Raw genomic sequence first — 23,022 nt, forward strand, 5'->3', positions numbered from 1 at the left:
TCCTGCTTAGTAGCCGGTTGGTTTAACTGCTTTCTTCGCTTGAGCTCAATAATACGCATTACAACAGTAACACAGCTATTTTATTTCATCTGCTAGCATGAGAGGAAGTTTAAAAAAAAAAAGCTAAATATAATCAAGGGCCTCACCCACCTCCCAGGTATCAGATTCTACGCTAATCTGTAACCACAAAGGCTATGATCAGGCATCTTCGTGTGCCAAAGATGTTATCATCTCAGGCTTGCTGGCAGCAGATGGAGATTACCTGCATCTAACTGTAGAAATCACATGAGTCCTAATTCAGTCACAGTCAGTCAGTTTGCCTAAATATCTGAAGAAGGTGATTTGCCTGAAGTTCCCTTTTACCACAGAAATTATGACCTCCAGGAGAGGGGCAGCTGTTTACAAAGTGCGTATGTGTTCACAACCTATTTCTTCTCATGCTTTGCAACTGAAATAAAGTAAATGGAATGTTTTATGGCTTCAGTAATAGCTGGATCTGGTAAGAAATAAATTAGTATACTTATTTGTGTTCTGTTTTGGTCTTTATTTTGGAAAATATATATATATTATTCCACAGTTAATACTTTCTTAACCATAATGTAGAAAACCAAATTCTGGAGTAAAGATTTTTCACTTGTTCTTGTTTATACCTGTTCTAACTATTACACTATGTATACATATGTGTATATATATGTGTACGTGTGTGTGTCTGTATGTATATTGATTTCTTATATCTGAAAGAAATCAATATATTCCTGTTTCTTCCAGTTGGTTAAATTATTCCTTCCTATATGTTTTCACATCTATTTTCAATTAAAAGCTGTGTGACTTCCTTTGTTTAATAAGAACATAAATTTTCAGGTGGGTTTTTTGAATTGGTGAATCCAAAACACAATTTGGTGCTATGATTAATATTGTTAAATTAGAATAAAATCTAAAATAGCTGTAAATAGTTTTTAGGAAGTCAGCTTATTCTACTCTGTTTTTCCAAGCAAAACAAATGATAAACAAATATGTACTTCTAAAATAGCAATACTTTCAAGCTAGATGAATTCTGAAAGTCTACATTACTCATTTAAGTATAACATTTTGTTGACCTTAAAACTTTTATTCCTTCACTTATTCCCTAGCTATCGTCTCATCGCTTGAGTCTCAATTCGAGAACTCTGTAGATATCTGTATAGGAATACAGAATTTTTTTTTTTTTTTTACCCAAACAAATCAATTTAAAATGGAACCTGACAATTTTATGGAAGGAATTGTATGTATTTGCTTGCAGTAAAAGGATACTGGTATGAGTGATTCAAAACATCAGTGTAAGTTCCACCAAATACATACCATCTCACAATGTGGGATGCTTGTCAGAACACCAACTGTGTACTGAAATCTCTGTAACTTATTCATGTGCTTAAATGTTTACATGGACAAAAATAGGTATTGGCACGTGCTTATATTTTTCCCTTTAGCAGGCAAGCCTATGTGGCCAAACTGTTGTTGCTGTAATTGGCTCGACTAAACTCTGCAGAGAAGACACACTGGAAGCATACTTCTTAATGTCTTTATGAAGTTTCATGCCAGCACTTGCCTGTATGTCCTCAGTGATAGGAAGAACTTTTCAGCATATATTTATTTGAAAATTTTAACAGAAATTTAACATAAAGTTATATTTTAATCTGATTTTTTTTAATCTTTCTAAGATACAGGGTAACTATTTTTATATAGTTCAATTACTGTGAGAATTATTTTTTAAAAATGTTTCTAGGCTCTGTTTTAATAGCCTAGAAGCCTATAAGCACAGGTTTGTTTCCCCCACTCAGGATATCTGACCCTCAAGGTAGAATGGTGGGCACTCGTCTGAGGGTAAAAGCTGCGGCTCCAGCTGGGGGGTCTGCACCACCTACCCCAATGGTGGCCGATGCCTCCACGCAGATGGAACTGCTGAAGGGAGAGGCTGCAGTGCAGACCTCAGGCTGCAGGAAGTGCCTAGACCTCTCTCCTGGGGCAGGGACAGGCAGCAGACCTGCCTGCAAAAGGTGTGCCCAGGTGGAGGACCTCCTGCAGCAGGTGGCTGAGCTGCAGGAGGTGGTGAGAAGGCTGTGTAACATCAGGGAGGCAGAGAAGGAGCTAGATAGCTGGTTCCAAGCGCAGTCTGCAGCGGACCCACGGCCAAACAGCCAAAAATTCTCCCACCAGCACATGCAGAAGGGAGCGGGGGGGGCCAATAATGCAGAAGAATGGACGGTTGCAAAGGCAAGGGCCAGCAGGAGGAAGAGACTTCCCCCAAAGCCTGAGGTGCCCTTGCAGAACCGCTTCATGGCTCTGCAGGCCAAAGAGGAAAGTCCTGTCACACCAGGAGAAGTGCTGGAGCTGAGTAATGCAGCCCGATCTGCCCCCTGTATAACAACCAGCGCAACGAAGAAAAGGCAACGGGTGATAGTAGTAGGCGTCTCTCTTCTGAGAGGTACGGAGGCACCCATTTGCCAACCAGACGCACTCTCTAGAGAGATGTGCTGCTTACCGGGGGCTCACATCAGGGATGTCACTGAGAGGCTACCAGGCCTCGTACAGTCCACTGACTATTATCTGCTGCTGCCGTTTCACGTGAACACCAGTGACACAGCCAGGAGCAGTCTGAGGACTATCAAGAAGGATTACAGAGCCCTGGGAGTGGTGGTAAGGGACTCGGGAGCGCAGGTAGTTTTTTCATCAGTCTTGCCGGTCAAAGGGAAGGGGTTTGAAAGGGCCAGTCAAATCTGGCGAATCAACAAATGGTTCCGGGACTGGTGCCACAGCCAGGGGTTCGGCTACTTAGACCATGGGACTCGCTTTGAGAAACTTGGTCTACTGGGGGCTGATGGGGTCCATCTGTCAGAGAAGGGGAAGAGCATCTTTGGTCATAGGCTTGCCAAGCCGGTGAAGAGGGCTTTACATTAAAGTTGCCGGGGAGGGGAACCTCAGTCCATCCCACTCCTACCAGTTTGATGCCAGGGCCAGCAATAGATGTCCAGAGCCTGGAGAAAGATCACAGGTCAGCAGGAGAGCACCTCAAGAGCAGCACAAAGGAACTCCAGGCAGTAAGACAGCTTCATGGAGGGCCCAACTTAAATGCCTCTATGCAAACGCACGTATCATGGGGAATAAACCAGAGGAGTCAGAGACGTGTGCACACCTGCAGGGCTACGACCTTATTGGTATCATGGAGATGTGGTGGGATGGCTCCTAATATTGGAGTGTTGGTATGCAGGGATACAGGCTCTTTAGGAAGGACAGGCAGGGGAGATGAGGAGGGGGTGTCACCCTGTATGTCAATGACCAGCTGGAGTGCATGGAGCTCTGCCTGGGGATGGATGAGGAGCTGACTGAGAGCTTATGGGTCAGAATTAAAGGCAAGGCAGGGACAAGTGACGTTACGGTGGGGGCCTGCTACAGGCCACCCGACCAGGAAGACCGAGTGGATGAGGCCCTCTATAGACAGATAGGAGCAGTCTCACGCTCACAAGCTCTGGTCTTCATGGGGGACTTCAACCACCCTGACATCTGTTGGATGGACAACATGACACGGCATAAACAATCCGGAAGGTTCCTGGAACGTGTGGATGATAACTTCCTTCTCCAAGTGGTAGAGGAGCCAACGAGGAGAGGTGCTATGCTGGACCTTGTTCTCACCAACAAGGAGGGGCTGGTGGGGAATGGGAAGCTGAAGGGCAGCCTGGGCTGCAGTGACCACGAAATGGTGGAGTTCAAGATCCTTAGGGCACCAAGGAGGGCGCACAGCAAGCTCAGTACCCTTGACTTCAGGAGAGTGGACTTTGGCCTCTTCAGGGATCTGCTTGGTAGACTGCCATGGGACAAAGCCCTGGAGGGAAGAGGGCCCCAAGAAAGCTGGTTAATATTCAAGGATCACCTCCTCCAAGCTCAGGAGCGATGCATCCCAACAAAGAGGAAGTCAGGCAAAAATGCCAGGAGGCCTGCCTGGATGAACAAGGAGCTCCTGGACAAACGCAAACACAAAAAGGAAGCCTACAGAGGGTGGAAGCAAGGACAGGTAGCCTGGGAGGAATACAGAGAAATTGTCTGAGCAGCCAGGGATCAGGTTAGGAAAGCTAAAGCCCTGATAGAATTAAATCTGGCCAGGGACGTCAAGGGCAACAAGAAAAGATTCTGTAGGTACATTGGGGATAAAAGGAAGACAAGGGAAAATGTGGGCCCTCTCCGGAACGAAACGGGAGACCTGGTTACCCAGGACACGGAGAAGGTGGAGGTACTCAATGACTTTTTTGCCTCGAAAGTGCTCGAGCGTCACTGCTGAAGCCACAGAAGGCAAAGGCGGGGACTGGGAGAATGAAGAGCCACCCACTGTGGGAGAACACCAGGTTCGAGACCATCTAAGGCACCTGAAGGTGCACAAGTCCATGGGACCCAATGAGATCCACCCGCGGGTCCTGAAGGAACTGGCGAATGAAGTTGCTAAGCCACTATCCATTGTATTTGAGAAGTCGTGGCAGTCTGGAGAAGTTCCCGCTGACTGGAAAAGGGGAAACATAACCCCCATTTTTAAAAAGGGAAAAAAGGAAGACCTGGGGAGCTACGGGCCAGTCAGTCTCATGTCTGTGCCTGGGAAGATCGTGGAACAGATCCTCCTGGAAGCTGTGCTAAGGCACATGAAGGACAGGGATGTGATTTGAGACAGCCAGCATGGCTTCACCAAGGGCGAGTCCTGCCTGACTAACCTAGTGGCCTTCTATGATGGAGTGACTACAGCAGTGGACATGGGAAGGGCTATGAATGTCATCTATCTGGACCCCTGTAAGGCCTTTGACATGGTCCCCCACAACATCCTTCTCTCTAAACTGGAGAGGTATGGATTTGATGGGTGGACTGTCCAGTGGGTGAGGAATGGGTTAGATGGTCGCATCCAGAGGGCAGTGGTCAATGGCTCAATGTCCCGATGGAGATTGGTGATGAGTGGCATCCCGCAGGGGTCCGTATTGGGACCGGTACTGTTTAATATCTTCATCGATGACATAGACAGCGGGATCGAGGGTACCCTCAGCAAGTTTGCAGATGACACCAAGCTGAGTGGTGTGGTTGACACGCCAGAGGGACGGGATGCCATCCAGAGGGACCTGGACAAGCTGGAGAAGTGGGCCTGTGTGAACCTCATGAAGTTCAACAAGGCCAAGTGCAGGGTCCTGCACCTAGGTCGGGGCAACCCCTGGTATCAATGCAGGCTGGGGGAAGAAGGGATTGAGAGCAGCCCTGCCGAGAAGGACTTGGGGGTCCTGGTGGATGAAAAGCTGGACATGAGCCAGCAATGTGCGCTCGCAGCCCAGAAGGCCAATGGTATCCTGGGCTGCATCAAAAGAAGGGTGGCCAGCAGGTCGAGGGAGGTGATTCTGCCCCTCTGCTCTGCTGTGGTGAGACCCCCCCTGGAGTACTGCGTCCAGCTCTGGAGCTCTCAGCACAAGAAAGACACGGACCTGTTGGAGCGGGTCCAGAAGAGGGCCACGAAAATGATCAGGGGGATGGACCACCTCTCCTATGAAGAAAGGCTGAGAGAGTTGGGGTTGTTCAGCCTGGAGAAGAGAAGGCTTTGGGGAGACCTCATTGCAGCCTATCAGTACTTAAAGGGGGCTTGCAAAAAAGATGGTGGCAAACTTTTTAGCAGGGCCTGTTGCGACAGGACAAGGGGGAATGGCTTTAAACTAAAGGGGGTTAGATTTAGACGAGGTATAAGGAAGAAATTTTTGACGCTGAGGGTGGTGCAGCACTGGCGCAGGTTGCCCAGAGAGGTGGTGGATGCCCCATCCCTGGAAACATTCCAGGTGAGGTTGGACGGGGCTCTGAGCAACCTGATGTAGTTGAAGATGTCCCTGCCCACAGCAGGGGGGTTGGACTAGATGACCTTTAGAGGTCCCTTCCAACCCAAACTATTCCATGATTCTATGATATCAAAAAAAAAAAAAAAAAAAAAGGATTAAAAAAAAGGTTAGAATTCATTTTCTGGTCATTGACTAAACTGAAGCATGTGTAAGCCTCTGATTTTTATTTTTTTTATCATTAATAATATGATACAATGTTCGTAGTGGAATTGTAGCCAGCGATTGTTTTGTGGATTAAACACGATATCCTGTAAACAGGAGTTCTCCGTATTATTTATGTGCTTTGATTTCTTAATCTGCTTTTGTTTTTTCTTGCTCTAAAAATGTCTATGAGTTCATGTTAATTTATATGATAACCACAGAATTAAAACTGCTGATAATGAAAACCTTTTTGGGAGCTTGTAGTAAAATGCTGGATGCTCATGCTTCGTAAAATATGCTTTGGTAAATTAGCAGACATATTTACCAGCGAAACAAAAACTGGAGTGGGAGGATGTTACTATTTCCAGCTTCCTAAAGATTTGCATGATGCAATCATTCTGTACTTCGTGTCCTGACAATTATTTTTTTTTTAACAGCTTTGAGACCCATTAGATTTAACTAGGTAAATTAAAAACAAAACTAAGCTGCCACCATTTTATTAATTAAACTTTTGAAACTTGAAACCTGAAACTGTAGCTTTCAGATTTTAAAAGTTACGAAGTAACAGTCTTGTTAATAGTGTGGTGTTTCTCTTCTGTTTACTAGTTGAGTGTTGCCCCTTTGTTTTAAGCAGATGCAGAAAAGGATACATCTTTCAGCAGAATATCAGGAAAACTTCTTTAATTTGTTTTATCTTTACAAAAATTATGTTAGCGAGCTTTTTCATGAATTTCAAAAACTTTTTCTTCAGCTTACAGAGCACAGAGAGATTCGTAATACGTATGGTCTGGATTCCCTTTGCCATTGCCCATTGTATGAAGAAGCTATGCACTTAGCAGAAGAAGGCAAAATTTATTCACGAGTGTTAAGGTACTGATTTATGTCTACTTAATTATTTCCAAGAAAAGCAAGAATTAAATATTCTATATGGAACTCATTTTTTAGAAGTTACTTGTACTAGGTATTTTCTTGTAGGAATTAGACTTAGTTGAATTGTCTTGTGCTTCTTCTTTTAATGGTCTTTGAAAACTTTTCTATTTTATATAGGACTGAAATGTTTGAATGTCTAGGAGACAGTGACTTCCTTGCTAAGCTTCATTGTATTCGACAAGCTTTTCAGGTAAATAGTAAGGAGGGTGATTTGTCTGTCTGTCTTGTTAAGCCTAAAATACGTGCCGTTGAAACTATCAATGCATTACCTGTGCAAGCATTTTTATAACATATTCTGTAATTAAATATTTTCGTGTTGCTTTTCCATTTCTATAATTCTAAAATGGGACGTATTTGCAGAGGAGTCCCAATTTTGTGATTAGCCTTGGAACCTTTGCACCAAAGGCTTACTAGGAACTTGCCTACTATACTAGTGGTTATAGTTATATTAAATTTGATTGAAGTGTTTAAGGTCACTTAGTATAACCTGGGAATGAATATGTCTATATTTTCTGAAACCTTTTCTAGATAATTCTTTCAGAAACAGCAAACAGAATATTTCTTGCCGAAAGTGGAAGAAAAATTTTGTCTGCTTTAATTGTGAGAGCACGAAAGGTAAAAGCCTTTTTTAACTAATGTTTTATTGTTAATGTAACTTCTACCAGAATTCACTTTCCAGTGTAAATAAACCATGTCTCTTGTTAAGTTTGCTTGGTACTCATTGCTTTTACTTTACAGAATCCAAAGAAATTTGAAGATGTCTTTGATGAAATGATATATTTTTTGGAACAAACAGATCACTGGGATAATACTGAAATGGAACTTGCTGCTAGAGGAGTGAGTCTGAATTTGTGAAAAGTGCTTTTACCCTCCATTATGCAAACCGTAGCATCTAAAAATAAATTTTACAGTTCAGAATTGTGGGAAAGGCAACTCTTCTTTGTTTACATTGCTGATTTAGAGAAATGGCATCCACCACTGCAGTTTAGTACCAGAGAGCACGTAGTATTTTTTTTAACTTCTCCTTTACTGACAAACTATCTTTAATATTCATTAAAAAGAGTTATAAATCTGCATGTTAATACAGAGTTAGAATACGGTGCATGCTGAATTCCACTGCTGAAAGAGAAACTAGGTTACTTAGATCATGTTCTGATTTAATATAGGTGAAAAACCTGAATTTTTATGATGTTGTTCTGGACTTCATATTAATGGATTCATTTGAAGATTTAGAAAATCCACCAGTATCTATACAGAATGTAGTAAATAACCGCTGGCTAAATTCGTCTTTTAAAGAAACAGTAAGTATTTATGTGTAATTTTCATAATCATTATTCCGTAGTGCGTTACAATAAGTAGATGGTATGATCAATAAAACATTGGTGTGAGCATACTGATACAAAATTTCTTTATATGCCAAAACTGTTCTTCTGGCGATCTGTGCTTTATATTCTTAAAGCACAATGTAAAAACAAGAATAAATCCAACAACTTCAGGATAAAGACTGTGTATATTGTCTTGATAATAGCATTAATTTTGAAGCAAAGAAACTACACCGTCCTTCACTGTAAAGTCTAATTCAGCTTCCAGTATAACTGAATATATACCTGAAATACTCCTCAGAAAAAATAAACATATCAAGTTTTTCATAATAGCAATTTAAAAGCTACAAGTCTGGGTCCAAAATATATAGAAAGATTGAATGTATTGAAGAAAATACTTTTAACTTGTCCTGCAAAAACGAATTTTCTCTGAGGAAGTAGAATTTTAGAAGGGAAGTTTCTGTTAGCCCCATCTTAGATATTAGATACAGGTTTTGGTTCATATACCAGAGATTTAGCAATAAGGCACAAAGTTGCAAGCAAAGAAAAGTAAATGAATACAATACAGGCATTCAAAAGTTGATAACGTTTCACGCTTTTTCAGATGTGCCTGTTTATTTGTCAGATAGACCTCATCCCTCTGTTACAGACATAAAGGCTACTGCCATGGTCAGCTGGTAGATATGCTACTGTCATTTCATCTGTTTATGTCTATAAACTGCTAGTTTTCCTTTTATTTTTGTCTTTCAATTGAAATATTCCCTCTAGAGGAAAAAAAAAGGTAACATGCATATATTTATTTTTGTAGTTATGTGATAGCATTGTGTTTTGTGAGTAGTAAATTACCTTGCAGTACAGAAGGGGAATCAGACGAGGATAGTTACAAGCTATGAGGGAAAAAGCCTAGTACTGGTATCGGTATATTGTATTTCACAGGTCCATATTTGGACAAAACTCCTTTGCTGAATCTGAAGCTATTGCAAGAATGTTTTTGCTAAAATGAAAAAGGACATTTCAATGTGTTCACATGCTATTTAATATCTAAAATAGTTATGTCTGAGCACGCGCTTTGGTATATGAGAGACTGGTCCTCAGTTAAACCCAGTGAATGTCGCTAACTGTTGCAACTGTAAAATTAGTCAAGGATGCCAAACTACATTTGAATTAAACTAAAGAAAATGTTGCAAAATAAGATCTGAAAATAACAAATATGAACTACATATAAAATTAGTTATTTGTATCAGCTGATATTTTATAGTTTTAAACTTTGTGTTATCACAAGATTAAAACTGAAGAAAATACAAATCCCCAAAATTTAGAAATACAGTATTCTGCAGATCACTTCTTTTGAGATGAAAGATAATTTCTCTTACAATGAAGTTACGCAGGGTTTGAGGCTTTTTTTTTTTTTTAACATTTAGGCTGTGGCTTCAAGCTGTTGGTCAGTACTGAAGCAGAAAAGACAGCAAATGAAGGTAAGTTGCCTTGCAAATTATGTGGACCAAAGTTACTGATCGGCTCCTAAGAATTTGAAGTTCTGTCCTGTAACTTTGGCAAAATAAATTGCAGATCAACCCTTAATCCTGTAGACATGTTAGCTTAGACAAGAGGCTTCCAATTGTATAAGTTTAGCTCATGGGGCCCTAATACCCATTTTTTAGCAAAAAGTCTTAGCTGAAAGATTTTCAGTCTGGTTTAGGTCCAGTCAACAGTGGTGACAGTAATTTCTCTGACTTAGGGCCCCACACGTGTACCTCAGATTTTTGCAGACCAAGGTCATTAATCTTGTATCTCGCCTGCTTACGCTAGGATTCACAACCCCATCTCCCTGCATCATCTCCACAGCTAAATAGAATTCAGTCCTGTCCCTTTACCTACCTGAAGTACCATCTTCCTCGCCAGCGGCAGGAACTCTGTTGCAGCCTTCTTCAGCCCCTTTCTGTATCCTGACCTCTCGGTGAAGGAACCCTGCAGATTTCGAAGTAGAACTCCTCTGCGCCAGCAGCTCCTTACTTCCACCTTTGGAGGCTTTTATTAGACCTGGGAGGCAAATGCCCCATCTCTGTAATAGCCAGTCCAAAAGCGGAGTTGAGGCTTGCTGCAGGACATCCGTAGCCATTAGAAGTGGTTTTGCATACCGCAGGTGAGGAATCTCTGCTCAAGTGTCTGGCGCCGACACCTTTCTCTGATTCTAAGAATAGCTGTTTACGTGACTCCTAACTGCGAAAGATGTATTTCATCGTAAAGAAGAAGTTGCTTCCAATGGCAGCTGGTATTTTGTAGAAGGTCCTCAGCTACCATTATGTCTTAAGATTTGAGATGTTACATCCCTGTGTAAATATGGTTGAGAATTTTACATAAATAGATCTTTTCTACACTAGTTTTATATAAAGGGATTATATTATATCTCCAAAACAGATGTTATAGTAACCTATTATTTTCTCTATTTCAATGCACAACTACCTTACTCTGTAGTTCCTTTGTATACTGAAGTCTCAATATTTATAAGTTTGTAAATGTGTGAGTAACTTCACTCCTTGGGACTAGTTTCCTCAGTGCTGCTGGAGTCATTCGGAAGTGGATAAAGTTAAGCACCGTGGAAGCCTTTGTAAGGGAGAGACTAACTGTACCACAAGGAGTTTGATGAACTTAAATTTACTTACAGACAGTTCTCTATGTGGTATTTTATGTTTTAATTTATGATTAATTTCTATTTTTATTATTATATAAATTAACTGGTGTTGTAAAATTATAAATATATGTTTATTAGTATATAAAATAAACTTTACATCCATATATGATATATAAATTTATACTATATTATATTTTATGAGTGCCAGTAGGTTGTAAAAGTAACAACCAGATGGACATTCGCAGATATTTTATGTATTTCTTTAGACTTAAAGATGGATTCTTGTAAAGTGTAATTTTTTTCCATTCAAAACTGTGCAGTTTGCTTACTTTTTTGCGAGTTTCAGCTATACACAGTGTATAGGGGCTCAAACAGGAATAACTGAATAAAATTATCTGATCTGTCATACGGGAGTCAGAGTGGACTCTTCATGATCTTTCTGGGCTTATGCCTATTAATCTTAAAATATTTAAAATCCAAAGTACCACTGAAGTAAAAACCTTTTCTAAAAAAAATTATGACACTTGTTTGGTACAGTTGCCTTATAACTTAAAGGAGTTCAGGTTACCACAGCCCTGAAGTAGTAGGTGGTTTAGGCTTTTCTGAAGACTTAATTTCATATAATAGAGATTTATACTAAATTTACTATGTCACTTTTGTCCACAATTTTTACATCACTAGGTGCCTGATGGATTTTTTGCACATTTCTATGCTGTATGTGAACATATCAGCCCTGTTTTGGCGTGGGGCTTTTTGGGCCCTAGAAATTCCCTTTATGACCTATGCTGCTTCTTCAAGGTTTGTAACTTTTTTTTGGTTACCACTTGTCTTAATTAAAAAAAAAAATTCTTCCAGGTTAAAAGAAATTAGGATCTTATTTATAGGCATACATTTGCATTTTCCTAAGATTAAGACTAACGGTAAGAAACCATGAAAATAAATATTTTCATATTAAAAATGTTTTTTAAGCCTAGAACTGTTCTGCAAAGTCTATTTACTGCACTTCTACCTTATCACCAAACGAATACATAAATGGATGTTTTTAGGAAACGTGTAAAAGAAATAGCTAGCATTGTATACTTTTTTTTTCTTGTAAGTGAATACAAGTTTTTCCTTTTTTTTTCCCCACTAGGATCAAGTGCTTTTCTTCCTCAAAGACATCTTTGATTTTGAAAAGGTGCGATACTCAACTATGGAGAGTTTGGCTGAGGATCTTATGCAATTACTAATCCGACACACTGAACTTTTAATGGCCTATCTTGGAGCAGATTCACTAAGACATGTCAGTGCTTGCGTAAGTGGTCATGGGCACGTCATGACCAGTGGGCTCTTAGAAGCAAAAGTACAGTAAGCTTAAAATCCATGACAAATGAAATGGAGTGCACTTTGACGTACTCCTTCCCACCTTTCTCTCTAACGCCGAAGCTATCATTGCTGTTACTGAGCAAGCATCTGAAAATGTATCGTGTCGCTAAGTATGGAAAAGGACTCAGGGAGGTTAAATGTACATCTACGAAAAGAATTGGTGAGCATATTATTGTATATACCTAAATTAAACTTGCAGCTCAGCTGTCACTGTATTTATACTTAATGTATCCCAAAGCTTTTTTCTGTGATATTTGGGTAAAGTTTATTTATGAAATACTGTACTTTTGCACAGATAATTTTTAAGTGAAGCTGATGGAGTTGTTTCCTTTAAAGGCTTATAGTACAAAAAGTTCATTACAGAGTCTCCAGATCATTGTGTGTCTAGATCTAGAAGGTGTTTCGACTGGGGTATATGCAGTCTTTTATTCCTGTGACACATGCAATAAAGTAATCACACTCACAAGATTGAACGTGTTGCCACTGCCCTGAAATTACATTTGTGTGGGTGTAAGCAGTCATTTTGTACTACAGTGTAATAGAGCGATGCAGAAAATGCAGGCACCATTTGGGCAGGAATGACTTCCAGGATGCATTTTTTACTTTATTTTGTTTTAAAATATCTAAACATCATGAAGGTGTTTGAGAGCGTTTATTTATATTCAAAAAGCTATGTTAGCTTCACCAATTAATTTAAAACTTTTCCTTTTTCTAAAACTGTTACTACTTTATATGGTGGTGGTAAATAAACTAATACCATTCTCAGTTCTTATGTAGCATTTCAAAATATATTTTTGAATAAGGATGTGTGATGAGATTTGTTAATCATGAAACAGAATCGAAGGCAGTGTTTTATAATTAAAAGCGTTTCCGTCTTCCTCCCTTCCCTGTAGGAAGTCAGCTGTCTATTTAAGAGGAAACGTAAGCAATTGTGGCCATCTATGTGCAATGCAAAACTGCGGCGCAGGATGTGGAACCCTGAACTTTAGATAGGAGCGCAGCACAGTAAGGAGGCGTGAGGGAACTTGCAGTAACATTTTTTTTCCTGTGCTAGAGGTAATAAATAATGACGATCTATAATCTTGGAATTTCTGTAAACTGAAACAATGTTTCATAGTTAGCTTAGGCTTTTAAACTACACTTACATACGCTTTGCCACACAAAGCCAGCCCACAAGAATCTATCCTGTGTCAAGTAATACAGAGTAAGTAATTACAGAGTAATTCTAAATATTCAGATACTTGAGAAGCATGTTGTTAAAATCTAGCATATTGAAACAAACATCGATTAGAAACATGTCAACTTTTGTTGCAAACACAACCCAAAACGATGGTATTTGAACAGGAGGGCCTGTGTAATTCCATAGATTTTACTGAAGCCGACATTTTGCTCCTTTGTTGTACTCGTTTGATAAATATAGAAATGATGAAAATGTGTCATATGACTTGTGTGAAATGCCAACTGATTATAGTTTATTAAACAAAAAGAAGTATACTTCTATGTGTAATAAAACAGAAATTCCAAATGCTGCTGTTGGCCTATTTCCACCATTCAAGTTGCTGAACTTGGCACCGTGCTCCACGCTTTTTTTCTCCTCAAAGTACGTCTTCAATACCAGAATGTGAAGTTTGTTTCACCCACCTCACTTAGCTTAAACATACTTATCTCCCCCGATCATACTGCTCAAAAGTATCTGTATTTTGGCAGCTTTCTGCAAGTCTATGAATGAAATTATATGGAACGGTAAGGTGTCTCACTGGGTTCAGAATCAATAGCGATAGCTGGAAACAGAAGGAATGGAGTAAATGGCGTGTTCCACAGCAAATGTACTACCTGGAGGTTGCAGTGTGCCAAAGGAAACTGTCTGCTGTGGTTTGTCTGGTCTAATAAATGATACGAAAAAAGTGACATTTTAACATTCATCACAGGAAAACAGAAATGCACTTTTTTACAGAAGTAAATGTGCATTTAAGTGAGCGACTTTCATATTATTTATAAAAGGCTCTTGAAGAAAGTGCAACAGTGTTGCACATGAGATTATAAATGTTTCCAGGTAATTTAAAAGTTGCTCTTCTGTCAAAACTGAAAGGAATTTTTTAAACAGAAGAATGAAAAAGGTCTAATGAAACACCAAAATACTTAGAAAATGTGCTTTAAATGTCCTTTAAATCAGGAGCACGTCCATGCACTCATAGAGCTCTCAAAAGCCCATAGAATTGCGTTGGAAATCAGACGGGTGCATTTTCCATCCAAAATAAGAATTACAGTATCTGGTTGCTGTAAGATACCGCCAGCAAATATTTGATTCAGAAACAGTTAAGAAAGGAAGAAAGAAATGGAGAGAGAGGGGGAGGGAGAAAAAGAAAGAGGAAGGGGGAAATGTGCAGGTACGTGTGGGTCGGCTTTTGATCTCCTCTGGGTCTTTTTGGACCTTTTCCCAAAAAGCATTCGTGTACTCTGTCCTTCCTAACTCCAGAGACAGAGCTATAAATTTAAATGGGGGATAGCTGTCTCCTTGTAGCACAGAACTGGAATCGGCTCTGTTATAACCTGAGGTTTATGCACCTTGGCTAGAAGGCGTATAAAGAATATCTGCTGATAACCAGCCATACGGCTTAAGAATTTCAGAAGTCCACCATCTTTGAAAAAGCAAGTGAACAGAGCTGCACCAAAGCAATGATAATACGATGCAATTCTACTTTAGTGAATTCGTAATAAAAATCAGAATTTAGTTTATAATCTCTAAATTTTTAAATAGTTTTGAATGCCACTTTCCATGCTAATAAGAACAAGCTAAATTTAAAAGCCATCCTCTTCTGCCATAACTGTACTGCGAAGATCAGAAATGTTGAATGTGTAAGGATTATAAAAGAATCAAATATTTATATAATTTGTAATTTAGTTGTAATAATAATCTCACTTTTAATGTGTTCTTAATGATTATTATACTTCACTTTTGTAGTCTTTGGTTTCTATCAAACTAAACGTGTCAAATCAAGTGTCAGAGTAAGCGTATTTGTGAACTTTCTGTTGCCTAAATGAACTGCAGTTGTGTATATTAAATAAAATAATTCAGTGAAACGACTGTTGCTCATATAACTGAATCCAAAACTTGAATTTGCTCCCTGAAATCCAACACAAAACAACTATTACAAAATTTACTGTGTATATGAAAAAGAAATGGAATGGGAACAGCTTCTGAGCTGTCCAGTTTAAACTGATTTTGTCGACCTGTTTAATTTTGCTTCTATTGAATGGTCCACAGCATTGATGATAAATTTTCAACACATAGGCCAGTGATCCACCAAAAAGCCAAATACTGGTGTTTCTAGTCCTAGAAGTCAAAAAGTGATTCAGCCAGACACCTTAATAAACGCAGAAACCCCCAACTAAGGATGGCTGTCGTGGCTTGCAGACATGATGTAGGCAAAGTGGTGGTCAGCCAGCGAGGTCCCTGCCTATCGTGCTAACCAGAATGGTTTAATTGCATTCATCTCTCGATGCCAAGCTGTTGCCTCTTTCCTTGGTTTTAGGAGACGAGTATTTTTAGGACTATTTCCAAACCAAACTGCTCTAGTGAGCTCCAGTCGTGGAATAAGACTTCCTTTGTGGGGTAATATAAATAATGAAATGGAGAAGATAAAGTGTTTAATCCTACTGCTGTAGAAGGGCAAGGTATATATGCTTTGATCTGCCCAAATTCGTTTTGTGTGTTGTATGTGTTCATCTGCAGAAAACTGTTATTTTGCTGAGGGTCGAAAGCCCTACCTTAACTGAAATCTTGTGCCTTTGCTTCAGAAAGACGAGTACAGCTATTTTGAGGGTGGCACTGGGGGAAAGTTCCTGCGCTGTCCTTCGAAAGACAAACACATTTTGTGTTTTAACTTTGATGGCCGTTGTTCAGATTTGCAAAGCCGAAGGTCGTGTGGTTGTCGTCCTAATCCTTACAATCCAGCTGAAAGTTAGGCTCCAGCGTGGCAGACACAATACAAGTGAGATAGGAAGAAGAAGGTTCCACGCTGGAGACCTTGCAATTGAACACGTAGGAAACAAGTCATCTTCAAGCAGGAAAAGGAATGTATTCAGATGTAATAAGATCACGTTTCTGCCTCTGCTTTGTAAAGTTTCCAGAGAAAGGCGCTGCTTTAAACCGAACGCGCTCTCTGTCTCACAGGTCTGGCGCTAGCTGGATTCCTCTCCGCTCCATCAGCTAACTGTCACATTACTATTATTAGTTGATCGCTCTCCATGTGCCACAAAACGACCTCGGACCTGACGGCCGTAGGTATAAAGCCTCCCCACCGGCAGGGCACGAGCCAGCGGCGGTTCGCTGGGGCTGCGGTAGTTGTAAGTACGTGGTGATGGTTAGCTGCTGGGGTGACGGAACCCTGCCGTTACCCGAGGCAGTGATCTCTGGGGACGTGGCCGTGAAACAGCCAGGGTGCCGCCGCCCCGGCCGCGGGCAGGTCAATAGCGGGCGGGCGGCGGAGGCTGCGGGGCGGCGGGTCCCCGTCCCCTCCGCCGGCACCGCCCGCGGAGCCCGGCACCGCCCGCGGAGCCCGCTCCCGCCGCTCGCCCGCTGTCCCGCGGCAGGGACGGCGCGGCCAGGAACGCGCTAGCCGAGAGGCGGCCTGCCTCCCCCGGCTATTTATAGCTCCGTGGTGCTTCCAGCCCAAAATAAGCCCGTTGGCCCGGGCGGCTGTCCGCGGTGGGGGGGCCTGGCGGCGCGGCCGGGCTGCGCCCCCCGCCGCGACGAGGGGCCGGGCATGGCGTGCCGAGCCGCGCCGCGGGGCCGGGGCCGGGGCCGGGGCCGGGGCCGGGGCCGGGGCCGAGGCGGGACGGGCCGGGCCGGGACAGCTGCCGCGGCGCGGGGCTCGCCTGGAATGCGGGCGCCGGCCGCGCGTCGCGACTTTTATGGAAACTTGTAGCGCCGGAGCGGCGGCCGCAGCCAAGGGGCGCTCCGCAGCCAAGCGGCGCTCCGCAGCCGCCAGCCCGCCCGCCGGGACCACGCCGAGCCGCAGCGGCGGGGCAGCGCTCACAGGTAAGAGCGGCTCCGCCGGCCGCGGGCGGGACAGAGGGCTCGGGCGGGCTCCCCCGCCCCGCGTCGCTCCCTGCCGCGGACGGCCCAGCCCGCTCCGCCCTCGCCCCGCTCTGCTGCCCCGCTCCCTCGTCGAGCGGCGGCGCCCGGGCTGGCTGCCCCCCGGCGCCCCGCGGCCGCAGCCCCTGCGGGCGCGGCGTCTCCTTCCGCCGCCTCGCCGCCCCGCCGCCAGGGAGCCCGCTCCGCCGGCCGCCCCCTCACAGCCCCGGCGGCCGGTTCCCCCCCGGCGGCGGCCGGGCGGCCCGGCGGCCCGGAGGTCTGTCGGGAGAAGCAAGCCCTTTCGTACCGCGGCCCCGGAGGGGAGGGCGCGGTGGGCGAGGGCCGCCAAGGCCCCCTCGGTCGGGGTGGCAGCCGGCGGGGCAAGCGCCTGGGGGTGGCTAGCCGCAGCCTCGCGGAAAGGGGTAACGGGATGTGCCGAGCGAGGCCGGCAGCGGCCGGCAGCGAGGGCTGCCCCGGGGGCGGCGGGGCGGGGGGACCCCTCAGGGCCCGGGCGCCGGGCGGGGGCCGGGACTCGGCGGCCGGCCAAGGGCACGGCGCTGCGCCCGCCACGGGTGCGACTCGTAGCTGACTTTAAATGGCATTGCCGCAGGTAGGGCTGGCGTCCGCCGGGGGCTCCCGCCGGCGTTAGCGCTTCCACTTGCCCGGCAGAAGGCGGCCCGGGGCACGCACGGAGCCAGAGCGGCAGTCGGGCAGCCTTCGTGCTGGCGTAAGGCGCGGGGACGCGCGGTGTGGTCTCCGCTGTAAGTCTGCCTCTCGCTGGCGTGTGTTCAATAAACGCTATTTGAAAATCCCCTCTGTTCGTAAACCGCGTGTCTCTACGTAAAGAGGAGTTCGGTTTTGTCGGTGTGGTCTTCCGCAGCGAGGGCACGCTGAGTGCATTTACAGGTTCTGCTTCACCCTGAAGTGATGACTGTAAGACAGCGTGGCTTGGAAGGAAATACTGGGCTTCCGTGACAGCTTGCAAACTGTTCATTATCACGTGTGTTTTAGGTAAATAAGAGCTTCTGCTAACACAATAAACTTCTGCGAAAAACGCATGTTTAATGAAACGTATTAGTATTTTGAAAATTAATCGGCGAGTAGCTGCATGCTAGAAAACATGGTACTCTTAACCTTAGATCTCAGGTCTTGAGAGACCTTAGATCTCTTAGAAAAATGCCCAATATGAAATGAAATTGTAAAATAATAATTAGTCTTACAAGAGGGCCAAGTGTATTAAGGAACATACAGAAGTTCAAGACTGTCTAGCATATGTAGAACGCACAGTCTGGTGAAATAAAAGAACTGGGTAGACGATTTAAGACATGCCTAAGAAATACCTTCTCTAACTGCATTTGGAATATTTTAAATGAGTAGTTTCCTCAGTGAAAGAAGTCAGACACTCTGTCATTTACCATACTTGGATATTCAGCTTTGAATCTCCTTTAACAAGGAACGGTGCTGTGGCCGAGCCCTCTGGAAGCTAGCTGTGGGCAAACGGAGCTGAAGGTTAATGAAGGTGGAAGAGCAGTTCAGGAAGCAATAGGAGTCACCCTTTGCTGTGCACTGAAGGCAGCCATACCCGCTCAGATGGAGGTATATACACACGATCTGGTTCTTATGGGCATCAGCGCTACCAGCAGAGTAGGGTTGGTCAAGTGGAAGCAGCAGCTTACCTCCAGGAAGCCAGGAGACCTCTCCTTCGCGGCAGAGGCGTAGCCCGGGCACAGTGACCACCACTGTGTTCCGTCTGAGTTGACCATGAGGATTTCAGAGAAGAGGCAGATAGGCTGTGTCCTGTCATCTGAGAAGAGAAGCAGCAAATTGCAGTAGTGCTTCAGGTCTGGTATTTTATCCCACATTTCAGTACCCTGAAGCATCTCTGAAGTCCTGTCAGTGAAGTCAACAGGAGTTGAGCTCAAATCATACCGTTTCTCTTCAGCTGCTGTGACGCAGCGGGGGATGGAGGAACTATGGCATGGGGCAGAATACGCTGAATTTTCTCTTGGGGACCTCGGTTCACAATTTGCTGCCACCCTTGATTAGGATCAGCAGATTATCTTGGAACATGAAATCATGGGCCAGAAGATCGCAGCAGAGCTTCCCCCATAACAGAGCGGTCTCTCAGCCCCCGCTACGTTTGCTCTGGAGCCTGTGTACCCCGCAATAGTACCTGAGGAGAGTAAGGAATTGACAGACAGACCTTTTCTACAGAGAAGGGTGATTTTATTTTTTTAACACAGCAGCTGGACTGCATGGCACTGTCACATTAAGAGTATTTACAGTTATATAAACAGACATAGACAAAATCCTTTATAATAAATACATTTTTATAAATAACATCATATCTGCAAGGTCTAGTCTACTGTAATATGAGACTCAATAAATGTTGAAGTGCAATAAATTCAAAGATTGAGGAAAAGATTGTGTATGAAATGGAATTATCTGGGTCAATTGTCGGTAAGCATTCTAGTCTTTAATTATAAAGACTTAAGGAAATACAAGGGAGTGGAAGTAGTTTTGTATTCTGTATTTTACAAAATGCGAAGTTTGGACAGCTGGTGTTAATTGTCATAACTCATTGGCTTCGGTGGAGCTGACGGTTTATGCCAGTTCAGGATCTTCCCCTACGCGCGATAATTTTAGTATCTACTTTAGTATCTGTAATTTAGTACAACAACTGGTAGTGTCATTCCAGACGAGTTACAGTGAGGACATAAATGCTGAACATCACTCTCGTCCCCCTCCTCTTTCCAGTTCTATTTAATATTTCGTTAAATATTTTAACACTGTGGACTGTGCTTTCCTCTCCTCAGTGCTTTGGCTGCAAGTAGTGAATTTCCAACTCTCACAATATGGTTTTCTTATATAATGGAGTCTTCCCTGCAAGTAGATCACAAAGAGGAGACAGATGGTAAACGTAACTTAGACCGTGCCGTGAAGGGCTTATTTATAACTCACAGTAGCCACAGGACAGCAGGGGGGCCTCCCGAAAGGAGAAATCACAGAGGAACTAGACTTTTTTTAAAGCCCTGCCTTCGTACTCCTATTGTAAAGGGTAGTATTCAGTTCAGGAAAACGCTGGTGTTTTTCTGCGCCTCGTGTCAGGATGTTAATCACTCCACTGAAAATCAAGAACGTCTATGTTTTCTGACGAAGGGGAATTCTATTATTTATGGGAGGCTTTTTTATTTGATTAAAGCTGCGCAACATTTTTTGATCAGTTGAGGACTCTGACCTCCTTTCAGAAATGGAAATTAATTAAATTTAAGGAGATGGATTTTGGGACTTGTGAGCCATCAAACCTTCTGCGTCCCCTAATGGTTTTCTTTGGTCACTTTGATTATTTTGCCTACAGTAAGGTTTTAGGGAGTCTACGTGAAAAGTTGAAAAAGTGCTATGATCATAACAAATCAAGACATATCGGAGGTGATAGCTTACCCATTTACAGCAAACAAATAAGATGCTTGAAAACAGTAGATTTTTTTTTTAGAGTATTTCTAACCTATTGCCTAGTTTCCTACGCATTATTGGTTTTGTATTAAATTTTCACTTGAAACTGCTTAGAGATCACTCTCTGTGTTACAGCCAGTCAAGCCATTCTAGTAATGGCATTTTCTCTTCCATTCAATTCCAGAGGTAGGACCGTTGATCAAAGGATGGAGGTTAAATTTCTCTTCTAGGAAAAATCTCAATGTAGACCTCCGTTGAAAGTGGAACTGCAGTCTAGTGCTTTCAGTATAAACGTTGTAACACCAGACTAACATGTCCTGAGACATCTCATTTAATCATAGGAAAGGTAAAATGTGGAGAAAAAAAAAAAATTAGACTAGTGTCAGGTGAATGCTGGAGTGATGAGACTGGATAGGCAAAGAAAAGCCTGGTAACAAGCTCAGTTCATTTTTTGCTCATGGTTATGTTTGAGGTTATAATCTGGGATTTTTCTGAGTGGGAAGCATCAATGAGGAGCTCTTACAGCTTTTCCTGAGATATGTTGATCTCAGGAAATAAAAGAAAAGATGAGACTGAATGTTGAGATTGGACAGCTTCGTAACAGGAGGACAAATCTCTTCTGAAGTAAGTACATATACAAGTAGACTCTCGTTGCCTCAAAGAATAAGCATTAATTGTTTTAGATGAACTCTGTAGGAAAATTCTTATTACAAAACAAGGATATATGTACAACTTCAATATATAACTAGTTCCTCTCAAAAGGGAATTGGTAGGAAGATACCTTATGTAAAAGTAGCTACTGTTAGAAAATAAGAAATGTCAAAGTTTCTTGGGTTGGAAAATTTGTTACCACATACTTTGTGCAAAGCTATCATCGGCAGATGATGAAGGCACTGTTCTTCCATGATTTGAGGGTGTCAGGACTTCTTGCCTTAGCCACTTTGGTTTTCTCAGCAGCAATACATTGCCTGTGTGGATCCTCTCCTAACGATAAGGCAGATACAAAGGAGCTTCAATCCACTGTTGTTGTTCCTCAAGCAGCGGTCACTGCCTCACGGACCCAGGTCAAAGCTCAAGGAGTGCTGCTTTTTTTCTTAAAGGCACTGGATTGTCTTTATTGGAAATTACTCATCTGCCTTGAGGGGTGCCTGAGGCAGGGTCCTGCTGCCGTTTCTGCTCAAGGTTTAACTGCCACGGAGAGAGATGAAAGTGCAAACGTGGGTGGTATCATGTTTAGGAATGCCCTACTGCTTTATATCCGTATCTTTTAGCATCAAAGGTGGAGGTAGGATGACTTGCAGATGCAAAATGTCTTAGAGCCAGCTGGCTAACCTTCAAGCATATTAAGAGTTAGTGATGCCAAAGAACTGGAAAGTAGCCTGAAGTAATAGCAGATATGGCAGTAATCCAAATGGCGGAAAGTACCTGCCATCTTGAGGACCCACAGCCTGTTGGACTGGCACATTTTTGGAAGTTCAGCAGGAATTTGCATAGAAAATTTCTTCCAACATCTGTACTGTTAAAAGAAAATTTCAGATTCATTATTTGAGGGAAGGTCTCACTGCTGTCAGCAATCTTAGTGACACTGTGAAGGGGTTCAGGTAATTAGAGCTATCAGAAAGGTTCAAGACAAAGTTGATCCAAAAGCTCAAAAGCTAAATTGTCTTCTCAGACTTGTAAACATAATCTTCTTCCTACAGTTAATTGCATATAATAAGCAAATCAGACTTTGGAATAGTCAGTTTTCACAAGACTTTATGAGGAAGCCATATAGATAGGGTATGTTGCTGCAGGGAAGGTCAGCAGTAACCTTCGCTTGAGGTGTTTAGGTGGAATGCAATTCCTTGTGAAAGATTATCTCTGGGACTTGCTTTTCTGCTCCAGCCCTGTATGAAGGCTAGAAGGTCTCTATGTCCCAGGCTACTTCAGTGCATGAATTGTACCACTGCATGATGTTCCTTTGTTTTCTGATGGGCTCGTGCAGTAAACCTTTTATTCAGGTTCTGGATTTTAAGTAGAAGGCTAAAGGCTATCAGCCACAAGTAGGGAAGAAGAAATTAAAAAAGCAGAGAAGCAAAAGGAGAGAACGGAGAAGAACTTCTCTAAGACCTGCTTAGAAAAATGAGGAAGTCAAAGGATTTTAACTAGTTTTAAGGTTATACTGATCACAATGGGGATTTTACTTACATGCATGAAGTACGCTAAAGCTTACAAAGGTGT

At 42.9% G+C, this 23,022-nt stretch overlaps 1 protein-coding gene across 2 annotated transcripts in view; it reads left to right on the forward strand.

The window, feature by feature from the left end:
• The window catches only part of MIGA1 (mitoguardin 1), a 47,691-nt gene extending 32,339 nt beyond the window's left edge, over window positions 1-15,352 (forward strand). The window contains exons 9-17 of one of the 2 annotated variants that reach the window (XR_012995515.1): window positions 6,775-6,893; window positions 7,071-7,143; window positions 7,482-7,568; window positions 7,692-7,790; window positions 8,120-8,254; window positions 9,697-9,750; window positions 11,589-11,705; window positions 12,040-12,432; window positions 13,166-15,352. Coding sequence is in view for 1 of the 2 variants with exons in the window: in XM_076340432.1 (XP_076196547.1) it covers window positions 6,775-6,893; window positions 7,071-7,143; window positions 7,482-7,568; window positions 7,692-7,790; window positions 8,120-8,254; window positions 9,697-9,750; window positions 11,589-11,705; window positions 12,040-12,258 (903 nt within the window). In the remaining variant the exon portion in view is untranslated. Of the gene's footprint in view, window positions 1-6,774; window positions 6,894-7,070; window positions 7,144-7,481; window positions 7,569-7,691; window positions 7,791-8,119; window positions 8,255-9,696; window positions 9,751-11,588; window positions 11,706-12,039; window positions 12,741-13,165 lie in introns of those variants that run through there. The other variant, XM_076340432.1, reaches the window with a different exon arrangement.
• Window positions 15,353-23,022: the final 7,670 nt, after the last annotated feature.

Source organism: Aptenodytes patagonicus, chromosome 5, assembly GCF_965638725.1.
Source record: "Aptenodytes patagonicus chromosome 5, bAptPat1.pri.cur, whole genome shotgun sequence".
Lineage (NCBI taxonomy): Eukaryota > Metazoa > Chordata > Aves > Sphenisciformes > Spheniscidae > Aptenodytes > Aptenodytes patagonicus.